Source organism: Anneissia japonica, unplaced genomic scaffold, assembly GCF_011630105.1.
Source record: "Anneissia japonica isolate Jap-2015-1 unplaced genomic scaffold, ASM1163010v1 scaffold287750_len332794_cov232, whole genome shotgun sequence".
Classification (NCBI taxonomy): domain Eukaryota; kingdom Metazoa; phylum Echinodermata; class Crinoidea; order Comatulida; family Comatulidae; genus Anneissia; species Anneissia japonica.
Window position 1 is genome coordinate 187,206 of NW_022723669.1, and position 22,736 is coordinate 209,941.

The 22,736-nt window shown below is 34.8% G+C and overlaps 4 protein-coding genes across 5 annotated transcripts; all 4 read left to right on the plus strand.

The window, feature by feature from the left end:
* Positions 1-2,166: 2,166 nt before the first annotated feature.
* Positions 2,167-14,592, plus strand: LOC117112319 (eukaryotic translation initiation factor 4E type 3-like). 2 transcript variants are annotated; one of them, XM_033255387.1, is made up of 7 exons: positions 2,167-4,692; positions 6,987-7,059; positions 7,428-7,522; positions 8,946-9,006; positions 9,209-9,275; positions 9,538-9,693; positions 12,774-14,592. In XM_033255387.1, exons 1-7 carry the CDS (start codon positions 4,535-4,537, stop codon positions 12,800-12,802), a joined length of 639 nt encoding a protein of 212 aa, XP_033111278.1. In that variant the 5' UTR covers positions 2,167-4,534; the 3' UTR covers positions 12,803-14,592. The 2 variants fall into 2 exon arrangements, with proteins under 2 accessions (XP_033111278.1, XP_033111276.1); XM_033255385.1 differs by having other exon boundaries at positions 2,169-4,692; positions 11,109-14,592.
* A 1,784-nt stretch (positions 14,593-16,376) lies between these two features.
* LOC117112330 (branched-chain-amino-acid aminotransferase-like protein 2) lies at positions 16,377-18,046 on the plus strand. The gene has a single exon (XM_033255403.1). The coding sequence runs from the start codon at positions 16,858-16,860 to the stop codon at positions 17,671-17,673; it is 816 nt and encodes a 271-aa protein (XP_033111294.1). The 5' UTR covers positions 16,377-16,857; the 3' UTR covers positions 17,674-18,046.
* A 142-nt stretch (positions 18,047-18,188) lies between these two features.
* On the plus strand, positions 18,189-20,133 carry LOC117112328 (branched-chain-amino-acid aminotransferase-like protein 2). The gene has a single exon (XM_033255401.1). The coding sequence runs from the start codon at positions 18,745-18,747 to the stop codon at positions 19,672-19,674; it is 930 nt and encodes a 309-aa protein (XP_033111292.1). The 5' UTR covers positions 18,189-18,744; the 3' UTR covers positions 19,675-20,133.
* Positions 20,134-20,283: 150 nt separating this feature from the next.
* On the plus strand, positions 20,284-22,562 carry LOC117112329. The gene has a single exon (XM_033255402.1). It carries the CDS (start codon positions 21,018-21,020, stop codon positions 21,837-21,839), a length of 822 nt encoding a protein of 273 aa, XP_033111293.1. The 5' UTR covers positions 20,284-21,017; the 3' UTR covers positions 21,840-22,562.
* Positions 22,563-22,736: the final 174 nt, after the last annotated feature.

The following is a 22,736-nucleotide window of genomic DNA, read 5'->3' on the forward strand; positions in this document are numbered from 1 at the left end:
TGTGTCTACGTGTTGAAAACACAAAACTGACGACTAAATACAAGGGAAAGAAACTGGGACTTCCTTTTGTGCTTAATGTTAGGTTAGGTGGAAAGATCTTAGGCTTATATAGCCAGATTTTGTTCATGTTTGCCTGCGTCTTATCGATCCCGAACGAACTCCTACTTAATACACATTCTATCACATGAATGAATGCAACCCGTTTATATAAAGCGCTGTTGTAAATATTGGCATAGGCCCTATACAGTATATTTCTATTTAATTTTATATTTTTGTTCCGTAATTGTACCATGTTTTTGGTATGTCAACAGTCGAGGGCAGGGTCGGATTTAGGGGGGGGGCGGCCCGGCCCCGGCCCCCCCCCCCATTATATAAGTATTCCCTCACGGAGTGTCATGGTCGAAGCGACAGTTGAATGAATCAGAATTACATTTACAGAGGCGGATTTAGAGTGGTGGGGGTGGGCCCTTAGGAAGTCAAACAAAAAATTATCGCAAAAAAAGTTCTCGGAGGTTATTTTCGGGTGTCTAGAACCCAGGATTTTACGGGGGAATGCCGCCGGACCACTAGGGTATTGTTATCTCGATCGGCCTCACTTTCGCCCCCCCCCCCCCCCCCCCCCCCCCCCCCCCCACCTTTTTTGACATCTCTGGATCCCCCTGATTTATGCGAGTATTAAGAATTAGAAGATTGCATTATAAGTATATCAATATTGTTATTGGTATTGCTTATCAATGTTTTTACACCTTGATGTTCGTGATTCCTGTTTGTTCTCTGCCTGTTGTTTGACATTGCGCATTGAGCACCAATTTTGGTGGTGATGTTTGCGCTTTAGAAATCGTATTATTATTATTATTATTATTATTATTAAAAAAATACTTATAATGGTCACATTATTAAGAAGACACAACAATAATTGTTACTTAACCAATATCCTGAGGCGCGTGGAACGGAGAGAGTAATTATTATTATTATTGTTATTATGCAGTTAAACATACCCCTAATTAAGCCTATTGTGTGACTATTAAACCATAGAATTTATTATTTAGTTTATATAACAGAACTCCGTTGGTAAAAAATAAGTATTATATAATGTTATTCATGACCTCTCTCGAGTTTAAGAACATCATAAATACATTCGCTTTTTTGTGTCACATTACATTAGACCTACGATAAAATTTGATGAGATTTTATGAGTCAAAACAAGCTGGCACTGTATACAATTTGAGGGTGTTCGTAGTAAGCAGCCAAAGATAATTAACACTAAAAGTGTTTCAATCAATGTTATCTCATTTGTTGGCACAGTGCGAGTAACTTAATGATTTTAAAATTATCAACTTGATTGAATTGTTGAGTGGAGTTTTTTTCACACATTTTAAAACAGCTCATATTTCAATAAGATGTCTTTTCAAATAATTTGATTCAAAGAATCACCATCATCATTTATTGTAATTGATTTTATACAAACAAAAATTATCAAACATCTAGGCCCGTAGACAGTCTGCCGATGCGGGGGTGGGGTATTATGTGTATAGGTTCAGAGGGCGCTAGAGCTTGAGTGTTTAAATTTAACATTAAAAAAAAATACATCTTGCAGTATAAGATATTATAATGGACACAAACGCACGTACGTTTGCGTATATTTTTAAACTGCCGTTTTGTGGGGCCTCAGCAGCAATATCCCAAGGAAAATCCAATTATCATACAAAGGAAAAATTAAATGTTAATGTAAATTCCTACACTCAGCACCAACATTTTGGATGGAGATGTGCGCTTTATAAATTACTATACTGAAAGGGGGTTTTCGGACCATAAAGCCCATGGCTATGGGCTTGAACTTCAAAAAAATACAGTATTAGGCATTTGAAGCTCCATATCACATGGATTACCAATCAATAAATTATTAAGATCAAGAATTAGTGTCAGAGTTACTGGTATCACATATACTGTATTTTTTTGTCTACTGCCCCTGCGAGGGTCAGTATAGACACTTAGGCCTAGCTATCGTCTGGAAATTTATTTGTAAGAGTAAATCCAGTGAGGTGCATGATGGGATATTGCGTCATAAGCAATGATTTGTCTCGCTCGGGCCAGGTTTTACCTTTTATCAGATTGGTCTCCCAATTCTGCGAGCCTATTCTTATTGATTCGGCATAAGTTTGCAATGCAGTGGTAAGTCCTCATAAATGTCACCAATGAATATATGAAAGAATACATTTTCGTGGTGAGTACAATTTAAATTTATTTATTTATTCGAATTATCCATAAAAACTATAGAATGAAAGAACACTTGAAAACAGGAGAGTGATATTTCAGTAAGCAAACTACAACGCAAGAGGGCGGTAGAACACAGAAATATGAGGAATTGTTTAAAGCATAACCTAAATTAAAGCCATCATTGAATGACAATTACAATATAAAAAATTGAACCACGGAACGCGATAACATCATAACAACTTTCTCCACGTGATGCACTATAAATAATGACACCACAGACTAATCACTTAGTTGTACATTCTAAAACATTGGTCATCGATTTTTAAATAAAGCACTTTCAAGGAAATAACTCACTTTCCTCTCCTTAGCAACATTCATTAAAATAATTTAAAGTGCAAGTACTGTATATTATAAAACACTGTAGCGCACTGTGTAGTCTTTTGAATTAAACTGAACTACGTTTTTTTTAATAAAAAATTATGAAACAAAAACCCTAATCATACTGAACAACTGCATATGTGCACAGATACAGTAATTATTAGGTACAATATATAATCCTGTCTATTCTTTCCTGAATTAGACATATTTGAAATATGTTTAGATAAATTAAATGTAGGATCGAACAGGCAGGTTTGAATCAATTTTCAAAGAAGCCATGATTATGCAATAAAATACAAGCATTACATTGAGTGCGTACAGCAGCATTTGATTTATAAAAAGTGATCACGCCCTCTATAGTATGAGTTAGTAATACGTTTCCAAAATACTTGGCGATATTTCTACTAATTAATTTTATATACTCTCTATTAACAATCAGTAATGCGATTGAGATCTCTTAAAACGTTTCCTTTTTTTTCTTTAGTGTTTGGAAAACTTGTTCAAGAATCTACAGTAACAAACATTACTAACAAGGTGCTAGAATGATATGTCTTTTTTTCTTATAAAATGTGGCCTTAATAATAAATTCACCTGATTCAGTCCTATCATCTTGAGACTTTTTAGGGTCTGAACATTCAGTGAAAAATTTAAACTGTATACATTTTAAATGATGCTAGTAACATCAGTAGTTGTCATGAATTCAGAAAAGGTTGCTATGGCACAATTTTACTTCATAATACAGAAACTCTATGGTGAAGAATTTGAAGTTTCAGAACATTAGAAAATTACTAAGAATTTTCACAAATAAAATACATTGGTAATATTTAAGATAATATTGAAGATAATGTAAGTACTACAAAAAATAAGCATAGACTTTATAAAAATCAAGTGCAGTCTGAGTTACTACAAATACATTGATTTAAAAATCAAATGCAGTATACTGAACAAACATTAATGAATGATAATTAATATGATTTGTTTAATATCCAATGCTCCATCTTTCCAAATTCCCTGCAAACAGCATCATCAGCCTTTGTTTCATTTTTAATCAATCCTTAAAATTTCCATACAGATTGAATATCAAAATACAAAATGTGATTTCTTCGAAAGAATAGTCATCAACAGTTTCAATATGTTCAGTTTCTTTTTAATCAAAGCATATCCAATAAACCGAAAACGTCAGTTCTCAAACATGTTCCCCATACACTGGTCACTAATCATAAGCTTTCCTTACTAAAATGGTGCCTGGCGGTGTTCGTTAACCATGTTTCTTTTCATTTCTTTTCATATCAATGAACAGAATGAATACGAAGATAAGTCTTTTGTTTGGTTGGGTTCCCTCTCTGATAATAAATTGGAATGTAACTTAAACACAGTATAAGAAATTAGTTTTAGAAAAAGAAGGTATCCACAATCTAGGCATAGGCCACATGGTCACATGCTCTGATTAAACTTGAACAATTCATCCGCCCGGGATAACTAACGAACGTTGCCTCCATAACGATCGTCCTCGCTAGGCCACGCTGCTACGATTGCCCTGCTCTCTTCCTAGCATAGCAGCCTAAACATGCGCATATTCCTAGAATTCCAAATATTAGACCAAATATTAAAGCTATAGCATCTCCGGCATCGAATGCTGATACAACTGGTAAACAAACTGCTATCCAAATAGCTACTAACTCTGCAAAAAGAGTGAACATTTTTGGTCGAAATTCAGCAACAAGTACAGTACTAGCCTACTAGTACACTTCAGTAATCAGGGAGATCCGGAAGTACAAGATATTCTCACGCTCATGTGATTGATCAGCACGTGATCTCAGCTGTGACGACACGGTGGACGCGACTATTTTTTCGGTCGAATGTCAAAATCAAAATGTGCCAATGACGTGTGTTTTCATCACGTGACCACTGAATTAGTTGCTGTTTTGACACCGGGAAAATGGCGGAATGTGAAAACAAATATCCTCCTTCTTCTTTAGCAGCATCAATAAGTCAGTTAGACGACTCTGAACTCACTTCAGAAACGATATCGGAAGTGAAACAAACAGAGGAAACAGGTGTACCTTTAAATACGCCATGGACATTTTGGGTCGATCGGTAAGTAAGTGGCGAAATGACATGTTGATTCGGATTAGGGCTAGCTAGCTAGCTAGGCCTAGCCTCTATTCTATAAGATAGGCCTAGGCCTAGAGAGGCAAAGCCTAGACTTGGCACGGCAGGATTATGACGATCAGACTGATTCCTTCGGTGAAAAACAGCTGACTAATATTATTTTTATTGTGTGACCTGTCCTACTGTAGCTAGAGCTGCTTTGTTATGTTAACACTGATGCTTGTCATTACTTCATCTTGTTTATTCACACGAGCCAAATGCGTACACTGGGCCTACCGTTTAAAGTCCTTATCCGAGAAGACTTGTTCCACCACCGGAACCATTGGCGAGTGAGCTGAACGTTACGGTGCTCCTGAAATAACCGCTCGGCCAATTAACTCGCCAAATCCGTCTACATCACTATTGTATTGCTTGTATTGCCCAGTATACAACTTGCAACAGCCAATCTTGTGCATTCAATAAAGCTGATGAAGGTCAGAGGACTGGCCGAAAATTTCTTTTGAAAATATATACAGTGTTCAATAGTCTACATGCCTTGTATATATATAAAACTTTTTATAGATATTTACGTCTGGGATGTCAAAAATTAAAATGACCTTCCAGTTCAGACCCTTGACTGATTCGTCACCAACACATAATACTAGTCTATCTTCCTTGTAACTTGGTTAAACTTTTTCCGAATGTTCCATTCAGATCAGTTGATCCGTTTTCCGTATGAAATATGTAGTCTGGGACGTTTTCCTTTAAATAGTCCTCAGATCCACACCATACTGCAGATCGTTACAAAAATTTTATCATTTTTTTACAAGACCTTTACAAAGTATTATAGAATATTTCATTTAGACCCGTTGGTTTTTTTTAAAGAGATATTTAGGTCTGGGTCCTCAAAAATTGAAAAGACCCTCCAATTTACACCCTTCACTGGATCGTCACTAACACATACAAATTCCTTCCTTGTAACTTGATTAAACTTTCCCGTAAGTTTCATTCACATTAACTGACCGGTTTTTGAAATCTCCTGTGTAGACTGTTTGACCTTAAATCACTTTAATTGGTTCTCACACACACACCCCACCACAGATTGACACTAAATATTAGGAGGCACATCCTTGATATATGGCCTATGCTTCAGCAAAGCAGGGAAAAATTCTAAGCATGGGAAGTGACCAAAGTGACAGCCAGGAAAAAACAGTGCAAAAAGATTGGAAAAATATAGTGTTTAACGACAACAAGGCCTCTAAGCGCTTTACATTATTACCCCCTGTCATTGGATTAAATGCCTATGGAACACAAACTCAAACTCACTGGGGGATTATTCCATAACATTGCAGGCAGCTACATCAGAGCATTTTGGCATTTAACATAATTTAACCCTACCAGCTACAGTACCCATTTATACTCATGTATGAGAGGAGCAGTGCAGATTATGTGCCTTGCCCAAGAACGCAAGTGGAATGCACATTAAGGGGATTGAAACCCCGACCTCGAGGGTGGGAAACCAACCGTTCCCACTGCGCCAAACCACTTCTACAAGTTCTACAGTAGTAGCAGCTGTGCATAGCATGCCTGCAACATTCTACACACATGTTCTTCCAAACTATAAATTTGTTATTCAGGAAAATAAAGTGGAATCACTGTAACCTTGGAAATCATTGCATAATATTAATTATAAGTCAATTGTGATGTCACCATTGTAACTCCCAATGTTATTTCCCTATCCCAAACTGTGCTCTATTATTTCATTAGTCCACAGTTTGCAGGCCCTCAGGAATTTGTTAATGCATTAATGTAACCTTAAATAATTTCCACTAATGTATGATATGCAAATATACTAATTTGCTTAATAAGTGATTTGAATACTGGTACTGGTATTGGGTATTTACAGTATATTGCGCCTTTCCCTTGCGGTTATGAAGCGCAAGCCAAGCCTCAATACTTCTGGAAAACAATGGTAGGCATAAAATCAGTCATTATTCAGGAACCCCATGCATTACAATAGTACAATATGAATATTGTAAAGTGGTGCTGGTAAATTGGTAATGATGTATATTCATTATATTATTGTTCTACTGTATATGTTCAACTTTACTTTAATGAAAGAAAAGTACACAATAGTAACACTTAGTAAGGCTTATTTTGTTTAATGTACTGTACTCTATTTTGATTAGTTAAATGTCACATGTTATCACGTTTTTTGTACAGTGTATCACATATGTTTGTATAGTTCTGTGTTGTATGTTTTGCCAAATATAAAACTATTTTTTTTTCTTTATTTTTAGGTCTGTCCCTGGAACAACAGCTGCCCAGTATGAAGCAGAACTGAGGAAAATATATACTTTCCACACTGTTGAGGTACGTAGTGTGGTAGATGGACACTAACCTTTGGGCCTGAAATCTGAAGGCACGCATCTAACCTCCAACATACAACTGGAATATATTTTTCTACTTCCATTGTTTATGTTTTGGTGGTATTGTTCATTTCATCTATTATTTATTTGGCCTTCACCAACTCTAAGATTAAAACAGATTGCATTTTTATAATAAATAGCTACATCATTGTTTTGAAAGCCTTATAATGCAAACAACAGTGCCTCATCAAAAATCTGTTCAATTTGTTGTATGTAGAATGCATTAAGTCATAGAATATTTTAAAAAATGTATAAATTTTACACTTGATAATAATGGATATCATTTTCTTAGCATATTTCTTTTTAATTTAGAGTTTCTGGAAAGTTTTCAACAACATCCCGGATCCAAGTTGCCTAGCAACTAGGTGTAGTTACCATCTAATGCGAGGGACAAATAAACCTATTTGGTGAGAATTTTATGATGTAAAGACCTTCTGAAAATGGTGGATAGTGGTAATGTTTGTGCCTAGTAACTATTTCCAAAGGTTGTGTGTTGGTGGTGATGTAGTCAGTAGAAGCAGGGTTTGATTTTTCGGTTGTTTTTTTTACTAGCCAACTGGGCTAGTTCAATGTCGATTTCAATAGCCCACAGGCTATTTTACTAGCCCAATCATTGGCTATACAATACTCCATGTGTACATACAGTACTGTATGTTGTTTTGCTGTTCGCATATTTGAGATTTTTAGTCGACCACAGATAGGATAATAGTTAGGCCTTGTATCAACTTGTAAAGGATAACAAAAACCACACACAATTGTCATTTGTATATGTCTATTCCTTTATTTTTGATTAATCACTGAAATATTAAACCTGTCGCATAGCTTTATTTAGGGCAAGGAGTAGGCCACGAACATCGTGCATAGCCTAGGCCTCTCTACTGAACTACTAGCTACAGATAAAGATCACGTTTTTGTTTACCGTAATTTTAAGCAGAACCTGCAAAGCGATGCAATACTAATGGACCTTGCCGAATTAAGGCTAGTCATGCTGGACCACATTTCCTTCATTTTTTACTAACTGTCGCCCACAGCTTTCCAACACTTGCCACAAGGTTATTAACCTTTAACACACTTTACTGTGTTCTGGATTTTCGGGGTTGCCAAGATTTATTTTCCATTGGGTTTTCCATGTGACATTCAGTAATTTTACAATCAACAGACATTAACTCTCCCTTATATTTATCATTTATCTTACTAAATCAAAACTACCGGGTACAAAATATTATTTGTTGAACAATCTTTTCACATGTGTGTATTTTAATTGAGGGCGTCATTTTTTGACAGTCGTAGGCAAATTAATTAAAAAACATAATACAGCAGTACAAACAAGTTCCTATCGCCGACAGCGAGTGTGAAAATGGAGACTTCCATCAAATCAAGTGTACGTTTTTCTTATTGAAAAAACAGCTCCATAAGCTACAGCAGTCTTTCTGCGCATACAAATAAACAACACACTTTTGCTTTCTGGATTCGCTTTGTAGGCTAGGCTTGCTTAGATTGTTTATATCAGGCTACGATGTACCTACGAAGCCTGCGCGCATGAAAAATTGCAATAGTTTCCGGCGGTAGTGTAGGCCTTGTTCACTCAGCCCACCGGACAAAAAGGAAGGGAGGTTGACTAGCCCGGAGCAGTTTTTACTAGCCATTGTACGCCGGGCTAGTAAAAAATTGAGCCCTGAGTAGAAGTATCATTGCTTTAGTCAGTGGCAGTACCGCTGCCATAGGTGGTGGTGGTGTGTCTTCGTGTTGGTGATAGTGTAGTCAGTGGCAGCACTTTTGTACAAGTTTACTAATATGTATGACCTTGGTTTGTATTTATTTACTCCACAGGGAGGAACCTTGTAATGCACATGGTGGAGACTGGAAACTAAAAGTACCAAAGAATCAAAGTGTAAGTACTTGCTTAGAGTGAGCATAGTGTTATTTTATAATAATATTAGTGTTATCTTCCTTCCGTGTAGCTATCATCAACTGATGATTTGCAGGATAACTAACTAGTGTTATTAACACTTCTACATTTACAATGATTATAGCGATGATATCACATTTGTAATTCTTATTTTTAGTTTAATAAATTCTATGATTTCTTTTAGTCAATAGTTTGGAAAGAAGTTCTTCTAGCAGCAATAGGTGAACAGTTTGCAGATTGCTTTGCCGAAGGTCAGAGTTCATAAGTTTCTGCTCTTAAGAAATTGACTACTTAGTTTTTTGAAACTTTTTTGAGGAAAAAAAATGATATGACAGTTTATTAATCATGTCAATTAATTGAATTACCTTATTACCGTTACTGTATAAGCATTGTCTTATTAACTATCTAATATATAATTAACCTACATCATTAATTTAATTAGAACTTTCATTTTTGTTCATTGCCATATAATAATAAACTGTGACTAAACCTGTATTCATCTTTGTATGTCAGGTGATGATATATGTGGAGTAAGTATCAGTCGACGTGGAATGGAAGATGTGATTCAGATATGGAATGCCAGTACTCTACTACATGAACAATCCACAGTGGTCCAGAAGATAATGCAACTATTACCAGATTTCCAGTTTAAAACAGTCTTTTATAAATGTAAGTTAATTTTATCAATATTATTCTTTTGTAATACAGGTCTCTCTCTAATTAAAGACCCCTCCAAGTAATGATCACCTCCAATTAAAAACCACTTTTCTGTTGTCCAAAATTTAAAAATTTATTTTACCTTTATTATTCTAATTATAGACCAAAGCTGCTAAAGACCATGGAACCCCGGTCCCAAAAGTGATCTTTAATTGGATTGAGACCTTTTCACTTGTTCCTTCTTTTTATTCTCAAACATCATCATATTGAATGCTCTATTATTTTCTTCACATTTAAGGCTTCTGGAATGTTGCCTTTTTTTTATTCATATTTATTTTTTTTGTTATTTTTTACTGTTACAAGTACTTGTGGCATTAGAGCAGGAAACGCATATCTAATTTGATTAATCTATCAATTAAAAGAAATGTCATGTTATTGGGAATGCAGTTGAAAACATGTTTTAAAACCTTCACTTCCATGCAGTATGACAGAACTTCTTCCTCAATTGCAACGGCAAGTTTTAAAGGGTGCCACCAAGTTAAATTTTCTCCAATTGTATGCAGTAATACACAACAGACATCACAAAATTTAATTTTTACCAAATTACATACCTGTAGTTTTTCAGAGTTAAAGCCCCGTTCCCGGCAAAATTTCACTAAACAAAGGGGTTTTTTTTAGAAAAAATGCATATGCATTAATTATTATAAACCATGGAGAAATATTGGCATAAATTTTAGTTTACGCAAAAGAATAAAAAAAAATTGAGTACAGAATATTTCTCATATGAGACTACCATTTTCTCGACGAATCCTTTGTTACTAGGCAAATTCAGAGGTTGTACTATAGATCGCATCTGCTTGAACGCTCTCACTTTCATGTATACTTTATACAGTCAATAAAGTGCACCCTCTCTAATGAGATTAGTTTTTGTACTTCGCATCTCTCACACTGCGGTTGATCGAGTAGGCCTGAGATATGTTTGTTTAATTGTCAAAATCTCGGAATCATTTTTTTAAACAAAATTGAAATAATATCATGTCGGCTGCTTTTATGTGTGATAACAGAACCTAAATCGAGGTAAGGCTAGGCCTAGCCTGCAGTGTTTGTTAGGCTAATGTTTCTGGTGCCTACTATATTTCTGTATTTGTGCAGTTGTGGCTTGGCAGCGCTACCAGTGTTATAATAAGGAATACAAAAGAAACGATATAGAGATAGGAGCATGCCAGCTACTGGTCTATTTGCAACACACTGTATGGCAGCAAAATATAGTTTTTGAGCATAAATACATTATTATTATTATTATTATTGTTATTATTATTAGTGTTGTTATATTTATTTGGTATAAAAACATACAATTTACAAATAGACGGACTACTACATATTTGTTTGTTATACCATTTTTCTGATATTTTGCTTTTTTTTCTTAGCACATCAGCAACACACTGCCTTTGAAGGAGGAGCAAAAAAGTGATTGGTCCATTTCTTGTTGCTATGGTTATTTGTTCTGATTTGAATGGTACTGCATCATGCACTAATCCACTATGCAAGTGGCAGATGAGGGCAGTATTTATGTTCTGTGCAGCAGATGATTGCAGTTTTTACTAAAATTTGTGTGCAACATGCATTGTACAAGTAGCAGATGTGGGCAGTATATAATATATACTTGTCTTTGTGTATGCTTGTGTCTTGACACACAAGTCATCATGTTGAAAAAATGTGCAATCAAAATTATTATGTGATGTTTGGTTGAACATACAAGGTGAAGATAATATATGTTCTAGGGTTCAGGATATGTGTATGGGATGTAAGGGAAGGAGCTATTGAGATCAAGCATTTAAAATACATGTTCCAAGGCTCATACTGTGTGGAAGTTGTTATATACAAAGATGTTTGGTGGACCAATGAACTGCCAGATATATTAGTATGTTGCCATTTGTGTTTGTATGCCCAAGAAGGGCAGAACCAAATGCTTATAATTAGGTGCTAAAATAAACTGTGACAAGATAGGGGAGTACTGTAATTGTGATACTGTAGGGTTTCTTAGTGTGTGCAGGATGATTTTGGTCTGACCTTAATATTTTATGATAGAGATGAGACTGATCAGATATCTGGAATCAAGTTCAATCTACCACATACATCAGCTCCTATTATTTCTTTACCTTTAGCCTCAGTGATAGGTCTGTAGATTTTTTTTCTTTCTGTGCATAACCTACATACAAAGTCTTGCACACAACAAGAAGAGTTTTATATATAGTTATGAACAAATTCTGAAACATGACAACATATTAGCTTTTAAAGATTTATTTTTGATACCTTCATACCCAATTTCAATTAATATAATCAGCAATTTCATTATTATTAGTGTGGAAATTCATTGATTATTGTTAAATATAAAGGATTACTGAAATCTTGTTTTTATTAATTATTCAACAACAAAGCTTTTTTGATACAGTTTTTTTTTTATGATTTGATTTTGTTATTACTTTTAAATGTTCTACATAATTATAAATGCTAAAGAATCATTGACTAGCATTTCCAGCTGTAATATATTAATGCTTTCACTAGTCATTCCAATTTATTATGGTTCAGAGGTACCAGTGCAAGATGTCAACCCTTAAATTCAGTGGTTCAAATCTTCTACCGTTAATTAAAATTAATAAATTTTCAGGAATTTGTGTAGAACCTATCTCTCAGTTAACAGAATGTCTGCTTAAGACAGTGGAGTGTTCTATATTGTTTCAGGCACAACTGTGGTACAACCTGCCAGGTTATATCAAAACATTGCAAACATTATAACCTTTTGCACATGCACAAAAAACTGTTAGGTCAACCTCTCATTCAACTTTTGCCAATTGAATTTGCTTTTTTAAATGTTTTTCCCTCACAAATATACCTTCATTATTTTGCAGTTTTTGTCTTTTAGATACAGTAATTTGTCTTGTATGATAGTTAGATACCTCTAGCCATAGTATTTTGATGTTGATCTTTAGCTTAAAATTCCTGGAGAATGGTATTGTGGTGTTGATTCTCTACTTAAGCAATCCTGGTTTGTTTTTGGCTATTTTTCATTTTTATTTCCTTTTTCCTTTCAGGTATTTATAAATCTTGTAAAGCTATGTAAGTGTATTATTTATAGAGGTTGTGACGTCTGGTGGAATATTTACTCAGAGAATGGAGTATATGTCTTAACAAAGCTGTTTATTCCAATAATTGAGGTCATAATGTTAATTGCATTCAGGTACTTTTATTGTTATAAGTTTGCGCAGGCCACTTGTATACCAGATACTGGTATTAAATGTGTTTTGAGGAAACCTTATTTTCAAGTAATTGTGTTAGAATATACAGTATTTTATACTCTACTTTTAATGAAAACAATTATGAGCAATGAATAAAGATTATGTCTTACCACAATGCATTATAGGATATACATCTACATATAATGCATTATGGGTAAGGTAGTAGAAAAAACTTTAATTTCCTGAATTGACGGAACTTAATTACATACATAAATTAGTTAATTGACATGATTGAAAGCAATACAGTAATACATTTTAAAACATCTTGGTCATATTTTAATGCCATGTTTTATAAAGCATCTTAAAACTGAAACGTGTTTTGAACTTGTACAATATTATTAAGACACTTTTTTGCCAAAATAACTAAATAATTAGGTAGTTGTCATACTTTGGTAAAGTAATAGCCTGTTCTGGTTGGAGCTATGCAAAATAGTGCTTTTGATTGTAAATAAGAGTTAGATTAATTGCATAATATTGTAAATTTAAATACAGATAGATTAAGAATAAATATATTTGTGTATGGCTTCACAATGGCAGGTGTTATATGAATTAGTAGTGGGGTGGTATCCTTTTAATTACTGTATATGAATTCATATATTCAAGACTACAGTATGGTATAAAATTGAGTCAAATAGGTGTAACATTTTCCCAAATGAAGTTCTTGCTTAGGTTCAGCCAGCTGAAGCTTAAATCAGCAACAATAAACTTAGTTTTAAGTCATGACTTCACCACTGAATAGAACTTTTGCAATATCACTTAAGTTAAAGTAATTACTTACAATGTTATTCTGCTTCTGAAGCTTTGACAAGACCTACTTCCGCAAAGAGACACGCGACCATGACAAAACAAGGCGGGTCACACACTGCGTTGTCAGGCAACGCTATTCTATAGAGAACACAATATGACGACATGTTCATGGTTATTTTTAACGATGATTATCTCGGACGGTGTGATGTGGAGCGCTCACAGAAAATGTGTCACCCTACTGTTTTACGATGCAGTGTGTGTCCCTGCTTAAATCACACATTGCTGTACATAAGCTGTGTTGATTTTTACTGCATGCTATCTTTTTAATCTTGACGCAAGCAGTATTTGTATTTAAACCTTTTTTGTTACAATTTTTAAAGTATTCTCATACTGATTTGTTTCTAGTTCAAAAGAAAATTCAGTGGATCGACACTGCAATTTTTATTATAAAAAACTGTTGGTTTAAGTCTAGTTACAGATGTAGTAGGACAAATACACTTTACATTGTCAAACTCTGGCGGAAATATACTGCCCTCTAGAATCTCCTGGGATGCTGTTGATCCAAATCAGAGGACACAAACATGCCTTGTGTTAAGTTTTTCCATATTTGTTATTGCTATTGTATATATTACCATTGTAATTTAAGTATGAGATTTTATGTTTCATGTAAGTACCTATATATATTTATTTCACCCATAATGCTTTCTATAAATCCCTTTTTATTTTGTTCTTAAAAATACCTATACCTGTTTATTAAAATGATTTAAAAACTTACTTATCTCCACTCTTCTGTGATATGCCATCAACCAATATTTTATACAAATCTTTTTAGGAAAGTTGGAATTTACAGGTAATATATATATATATATATATATAAGATGTGTATAAGAGACAGCCTCTAGCCATAGTATTTTGATGTTGATCTTTAGCTTAAAATTCCTGGAGAATGGTATTGTGGTGTTGATTCTCTACTTAAGCAATCCTGGTTTGTTTTTGGCTATTTTTCATTTTTATTTCCTTTTTCCTTTCAGGTATTTATAAATCTTGTAAAGCTATGTAAGTGTATTATTTATAGAGGTTGTGACGTCTGGTGGAATATTTACTCAGAGAATGGAGTATATGTCTTAACAAAGCTGTTTATTCCAATAATTGAGGTCATAATGTTAATTGCATTCAGGTACTTTTATTGTTATAAGTTTGCGCAGGCCACTTGTATACCAGATACTGGTATTAAATGTGTTTTGAGGAAACCTTATTTTCAAGTAAGGTCATGTAATAGTGTCATCCTGAAAAAAATTACTGTATTAAGTTTACCAAAATTGGCCAGATGTGATAGTAGTAGTGGTAGTGGTAATCACCCATGTCCTCTATAACCTAAAGTGAAATCTAACAAAACTCCTTCACAAAAGGCCAATGGAGAAGGGAACATCCCATTCCTCTCCACTCGGACCATAAGTCCATGATTGGAGCCCCCCCCCCCCTCGCCAGCATCTCCCTCCCATCAAGACCTGATTTTTAGATTGAAATGACCACTTTGTGATTCCCATAAATGTATTTGTAAGGCGCGGCACCCATAAAATGTAATGGAACATATGGTTACAAATGCTGGCTCAATTTTAATGACATTAGCCTACTGGTGAGAATATCATATGTGATAATTAATTGCTATGTTATAATGATCAAGTGACGTACTGCCAGATAAGATGAATAATTTATATGTATAATAAAATTAAAATGTGAATGAAATTTCATTGTTTACTTTATCGTATTTTGATAGTTGATTGCTAATGCTGGGATACAGTGGATAGCGCACATCTTAGTAACTCAAGACTTTAATTTAGTACTATAAACCTTCTGCCGGCCTTATGTCAACTTGGCCAAAACCAGCGCGCCTTAAACCGAACCCCAAATCACTTCATCTTATAATTATTAAGCAAAAATTTCTGATCGAATTTAAAAGAATTTATATTATTTGATTTATTTAAAAATAATGTTCAATTCAATTGTTTGCTTTATTAGGTCCTTGCGGAAAATATTTCGAGTGTATACATGTACATAGCAACATTAAAAAATACACAATACAAAAAAATATTAAAAGTACAATAACATAAGAAACATGTAAGAATCAAAAAAGGCAAAAAAATATATATATACATACTTGTATGATACTGTATTCAGTGCGTTACAGCTATAAGCTCTCACTGGCTAAAGCCAGGGGACCCAGAGCCTCAAGGGCCCCTCCCCCAGCAAATTCAAGTACTTTTTTTTGCAAACAATAACCAAGGCCCTTTTCCAAGCCAAAGTTTACTGAGTGATTGGGGCATTTTTATTATCATTACTATCGCCAGTCTACGTTTTGTTAAAATAAATGTCCAAAAAAAATATACTGATTTTAATTGGCTAGTTTTTTTTCTCTCTCTCCCCCACCCTCCCTCCCTCCCTCCCTTTCTCTCTCTCTCTCGCTCTCCCTCTCTCTTGTGGAATCGTATTACTTTTATTTCATCATAATGACATACCTACATATATATATATATATTCACATATACATTTTAACCGTTATTACATATTAAGTAATAATAGTATGAAATTAATCTATTTCTTTTACATAATTACTTAGTACATCTCTTTACTGTCCTTAATATGTGTTCAGACGTGACTGTTGTATCCTTTATTATTATTATTTCTATTATTTTTTTTTTCCTTAGGAGTCACCTATCTTTATTGGAATTAAAAATTCACATGTAATTAGTCTGTTTATCTTTATAAATACAGGAGGTCAAAATTGAAATCATTTCGTTTAATCTTTCACATGATCGCAGCATAGTGTGTAATTTCGTCCAACATGCTTCTATATCTTGGCATTTAAATAGCATGTGCTTTTCATTTTTGAGTAACATTACAGTACCCACATAAATTGGTTGCCTTCGCGGCCCTATATGTATTCAATGAAGCGTGTTTTTTTTTTTCGTTTTTTTTTTCGTAATTTCCGTTTTGAAGTCACGGTTTTATTGAACTTTTCCCTTTGAACTCTCGATACGGGTACACAAATAATGGTGGCATAATTGTTCCAGTGAATCCTGTTTAGGTTGAAAAATAATGGTGTTCCTTTATAGTCGGGCTAATAAACCGTATCATGGCTTCTGAATCAACAACACGCGTTATTCTCTGGTCGGCACCTCGATGTATGTCTACTGCGTTTATGCGTTCGATTAATACACTCGATGATTCTGTGGTTTTTCATGAAAACTTTACAGCTGCTTACCTATTTGGACCTGAAGGAAATGGCAAGAAATTATTTAGTCTTGCTCCTTACTATACATATGACTATGTGAAAGCCTTACTTGAACAGGAAATACCAAACAAAGAGGTCATTTTTGTAAAGGATTTCCCTTTTGCACTGAAAGGAAATTTTGAAAAGATTCCGGACGGATATGTTCACACTTTTTTAATCCGGAATCCAACAAAAGTGTTCATGTCGATACGTGACCAGTACAACACGTGGATCAAGAGACTTTACTTAGGTAAAGAAATCCAAACGTACCAACCCGCATCTCGAAAGTTTTTTGAGGACCTCTGGAAGCTGTATGTTTACGTCAAAGATAATCTCAAGAAGCCTGCCCTCATTATTGATGTTGATGACTTCTTGCGAGATCCTGAGGCGATGATGAAAATTTATTGTCAATCAACTGGTATACCATTCCGAAAGTCGATGTTGTCCTGGGAACCATGTAGCGTGTGGAAAATGGATTGGCATTGTAGCACCGTTTTGAAATTTTGCGGTTGGTGGAATGGTTGGTATGATAAAATGTTGAATAGCAATGGATTTGGAAAATCAAAAATGCGGACCACTATTCCAGATGTTACGATGTTGCCAAAAGACGTCAGAGACGTTGTGGAGATCAGTGAACCATATTATAAATTGATGTATGACAAAAGAATAAAATGTTGATTTGTTGTCAGAAAGCTGTAACCTTCGCTTTTAGGCCTAGGCTATGGACAGCCAGAGCTGACTTGTACATTTTACGATGAATACATTTTCCTTGATGTAGCTGTAGGAATTTGTCATAATGTCACCTATCAGTGCCAGAGAAAACGTTCAGTATTTCTTCAAACAGCTATTTAAGAAAATAATGAATATTATTAATGTTTATGAATACTCATTATTATTTCCTATTGTATAACCTCGGGTACAGAATTCAAGTTTTCTGTGCCCAAGTTGGTTCGATATTCTCGTCGCCAATGCCGTATATTGCATATACTGCAATCGTATTAAAAACAAACCACAATAAGTAGGGCAATAAACAATATTACAGCTCAGTTCATTTATGTGTTTATTTCAATTACTGTATTCTGATTCAACATGTCGACATTCGACATGATCATAGATCGACTTTAGTAGGCTAAAGTTTTCTGTGCCCAAGTTGGTTCGATATTCTCGTCGCCAATGCCGTATATTGCATATACTGCAATCGTATTAAAAACAAACCTCATTAAGTAGGGCAATAAACAATATTACAGCTCAGTTCATTTATGTGTTTATTTCAATTACTGTATTCTGATTCAACATGTCGACATTCGACATGATCATAGATCGACTTTAGTGGGCTAAAGCAATACCCTATTTACATTGTTTTGAATAAAGAATAATACTATACTGAGTTCATTTGGATCCCATTTATTAAAAGCGTCAAATATGCAGTAATAGAATATAACGAGAAGGAGTTTGAATTCAGATTGTGAAACCGGTCACTATCTATTCATTTATTTGAAGATTTTCCAAGTTCGTATAAATAACAATCTTATCTTTAACAGGTCAAAGTCATTGTAGTCCCTGTACAGATATTCAACCTCCAAAAACAAACACGCGACAATGAAGTTTATTTACGATTCGTAAGCTTTGGCCATCACTTTTATCTATGACCTTTTCAAAACAATATTTGCGACCAATAAGAATCGGTAATATGATATGATATCAAATTACCTTTAATCGCGAGCTTATGTTCATGACCACGTGACCCCAATGGTAAATCGACGACACCCACTTGCAAATATACTGGAACTCGTCAATCACCAAACAAAGGTTAAGATTAAAAGAAACTCATTTGACACATTTTGGATTATGGCTTCTGGAACATCTTCACCACTTCGTGTCATCGTTTGGTCTGCACCCCGTTGCATGTCCACTGCGTTCACACGTTCCATCATGACCCTTGATGAATCAGAGGTCCTCCACGAGAACTTTGCAGCTGCATATTTCCTTGGACCTGAACGACCACTCCGATTAGGACGTAAAGGGCTTTGTCTTGCACCTTACTATACATATGACTACGTGAAGACCATGTTTGAACAAGATGTACCAGGTAAAAAAGTCATTTTTGCGAAGGACTTTCCATTTGCATTACAAGGAAAATATGATAAACTTCCCGAGAACTATGTCCATACTTTTTTGATTCGAAATCCAACAAAAGTGTTCATGTCGATACGAGACCGATACAACACGTGGTTCAGACAACTGTATTTTGGAACCGAAATACAGACGTATCAGCCTGAATGTCATCAGTTTTTTGAGGAAATCTGGAAACTGTACGACCACTTGAAGAACAAGCTTATGAAACCTGTCATTGTAATTGATGTCGACGACTTTCTAAAGGATCCAGAAGCAATGATGAAGATTTATTGTCAGGCAACTGGTATACCTTTTCGAAGATCGATGTTGTCATGGAAACCTCGTGGTATACGACAGATGGACTGGCAATGTAGCAGTATTTTAAATATTTGTGCATGGCTACTTGGTTGGTACGATAACGCGTTAAATAGTAATGGCTTCCGAAAATCAAGAAGTCCGACCAGGATTCCAAAGAAGTCAATGTTGCCGCCAGACATCAGGAAGGCTGTGGAAATCAGTGAACCGTACTATAAGTTGTTGTATGACGAAAGAACTACAGTATAAATAAATTTGTCCTGTGTTATTATAAATGGGTCTTCCTATAGATATCAGTGGCAGATTCAACCCCCCCCCCCACACTTCCCCCGTAAATTTCACCATTTTTTTAATTAAAAAAAAAGGAGAATTTTAATAAAATTTAGGTCAGAGAGTCCTATATCCGGCCATCTGGACGTGCCATAATCACTTAATAAAACTTTTCTTACCTCAGCCCTAATCATGGTGGGTTCAGGTGGTCTTGGCTCTTTGCGAAGGTCCCTCCCTGGGCCCCCTCTAATTCAATTTCCTAGATCCGCCAGTGGATATTATATTTGCTATTTGATAATCTGTTATAAAGATAATAAAATGGAAATATATCCTTTTGGGACGTTTAGATTTAAAAACCTTAAATATCATACAGATATGATGACTATCGATGTGTGGCTGTGGAGATGATTAAAAGTGATAACAACTAACAGTTGAAAACGTTGTTGTTTGTGTCTTCTCATTTTATATGAATTGTATATTCCAAGACATCCATTTGTTTTGCAATATTTATACAAAATCTTGAATCTTGGTGGTTAGATACCGGTACGTATTTTACATTTTAGTAGATAACATGTACTATGTTCACGTGACGCTTGTCCTGAGTGATTGGCTCTGAGATTTTATGTTTTTTTTCATTGGCCAGTATTTAAAAATTATATTACATTAGTATATACTTTGATTGCACATTTTAGGAATAATTTTGTGTAATGTTATTCCTTCTCCTACATGACTGGAAAGCAGATGCCAATTTGGTCTGAAGAATCCCTTTCAATTCCATACTTGGAACCAATTATATCACCCATAATACGCCTGCCGTGTCTGGCCGGGCATCTATGTCTACCTATGCTACAACCTAGTCTATTGGAAGTAAATAGGTTTTAACAACTTAACAACTGACCAATAAGAACAGGACCTGGAACCCGAGCGTGTCAAGCACATGTTTTGTCCCACAAACGCGTGATGTCGTTTGCGTATATTTTAACACGGTCGTTTTGTTGGACCTTATCAACGATATCCAAGGCCGGGGAGGGCTTAGTGGAAAGGTCTATTCAGCATTGCTGATTTACTTACAGTATAGTATATTTTAAGTTTCTATTGTTATTAATACAATATGCAACCAGTTCATGGCCAAAAGCACAAAGCTTTAAATTTTAATAAAAGGTTAATAATTTCGTTTTAAAGCAATCGCATTGTTTTTATATTTTTACTTTCACATCTACTCTTATAGTCTAACAATTGGTGTGCATAATCATGAGTGTGCGAGTGAATGTATTTTTATGCTGAGATAAATACAGCTTTTACTCTCGGCCAATTTTATTATTATGGCTTCTGAATCCACAGCAACACGCGTGTTTCTCTGGGCAGCACCTCGATGTATGTCCACTGCGTTCATGCGTTCGATAAATACACTCGATGAGTCCGTGGTTTTGTTCGAAAACTTTACAGCTGCATATTTATTTGGACCTGAAGGAAATGAGAAAGCACTGTTTAGTCCTGCTCGTATGTATACATATGATTACGTAAAAGCCTTACTTCAACAAGAAATACCAGACAAGGAGGTCATTTTTGCAAAGGATTTTCCTTTTGCACTGAAAGGGAAGTTTGAAAAGATTCCAGACGGATATGTTCACACTTTTTTAATCCGGGATCCAACGAAAGTGTTCATGTCACTACGTGACCAGTATAACACATGGTTCAAGAGATTTTACTATGGTAAGGAGATCCAGACTTACCAACCGGTATCTCACAAGTATTTTGAGGAACTCTGGAAGCTTTATGCGCACATCAAAGATGATCTCAAGAAACCTACCCTCATTATTGATGTTGATGACTTCTTGCAAGATCCAGAAGGGATGATGAAGATTTATTGTCAATCAACTGGTATATCATTTCGAAAATCGATGTTGTCATGGGAACCTTGTGGTATATGGAATGTGGACTGGAAATGTAGCGCCTTTTTGAAATATTGCGGGTGGTGGAATGGTTGGTATAGGAACGCTTTGAATAGCAATGGATTTGGAAATTTCAATAATAGACGGAAAAGTACTCTCGATGTTGCAATGCTGCCACCAGACATCCGGAAAGTTGTAGAAATCAGTGAACCATATTATAAATTACTGTATGATGAGAGATTAACAAACTGATATTTTTTTTTGTCATCAGAGTTATAACTTTCGCTTTTATAATTTCGCTTTTATAATGACAAAGCTGGCTTGATGTATATGTCAACCTGGACTGTTTGTCTAAACCGTTAATTTGTTCGTATTATAGGGATACTAATTTTTAATGTAGTTTTGTTTAACTTTACCTTGTGATCTTTGTCGATGTATTTTAACAAAATCCAATATAGGCCTATTCTATGTTTGTAGATTAGGCTTTTATCATTTTTGAAATTAAATATCTTTATATTAATTTAAAGAGCGGCAATTTTAAAAACAGACTGTTACATCTTGTCTGAAATTGTATCCTGTATAAATATATTTTAAATTAAAAGAAATAAATAAATAACGCACGAACAAAAGGTTCGCCACTAGCTGGCTTGTTCTTTTGAGGACCGTCGTAATTCTTTTTTTAATGACTTAGATGTATATAATTCTTGTTTGTTTTCATAAAATTTATCAACTTTCGATATTATCTGGATTGTACGTGAACACGAACCTACCGAATCTTTGTTTGTAATATATATTGCACTCCAATTCCAAAACATCGAATTTGCAATTAACAAAAACAAGTAATTAACAAAATTCAGTATACAATAACATGAGAAAGGAATGCAGGGGATAGCTCTACAAGCCCTGTTTATAGGATCTTTGGTTGATAATGATAACGGTCATGACGATTACACAAAATAAAGTGTTTGCACATAACCGAAGATACTAACGGCGTTCCATAGCTTTTCATTTCATTTATTCGTCTCAAAACATTAAAATTGACAATAAAGGAACATCAAAGAACAAGCACAGACAATTATGAGACAGGACATCCCAAAAGTGAACTTAATCACTGGGGGCCCACAAGAAACAACCAAATGCTTACAGAAT

Bases quoted from the DNA above. Each gene is read 5' to 3' on its own strand.
- LOC117112319 (XM_033255385.1), top strand. From the start codon at position 4,535: ATGGCGGAATGTGAAAACAAATATCCTCCTTCTTCTTTAGCAGCATCA. The intron at 9,007-9,208 runs GTAAGTACTTGC...GATTTCTTTTAG, and splicing joins AAGTACCAAAGAATCAAAGT to TCAATAGTTTGGAAAGAAGT. The intron at 9,694-11,108 runs GTAAGTTAATTT...TTTTTTTCTTAG, and splicing joins TAAAACAGTCTTTTATAAAT to CACATCAGCAACACACTGCC.
- LOC117112330 (XM_033255403.1), top strand. From the start codon at position 16,858: ATGGCTTCTGAATCAACAACACGCGTTATTCTCTGGTCGGCACCTCGA.
- LOC117112328 (XM_033255401.1), top strand. From the start codon at position 18,745: ATGGTAAATCGACGACACCCACTTGCAAATATACTGGAACTCGTCAAT.
- LOC117112329 (XM_033255402.1), top strand. From the start codon at position 21,018: ATGGCTTCTGAATCCACAGCAACACGCGTGTTTCTCTGGGCAGCACCT.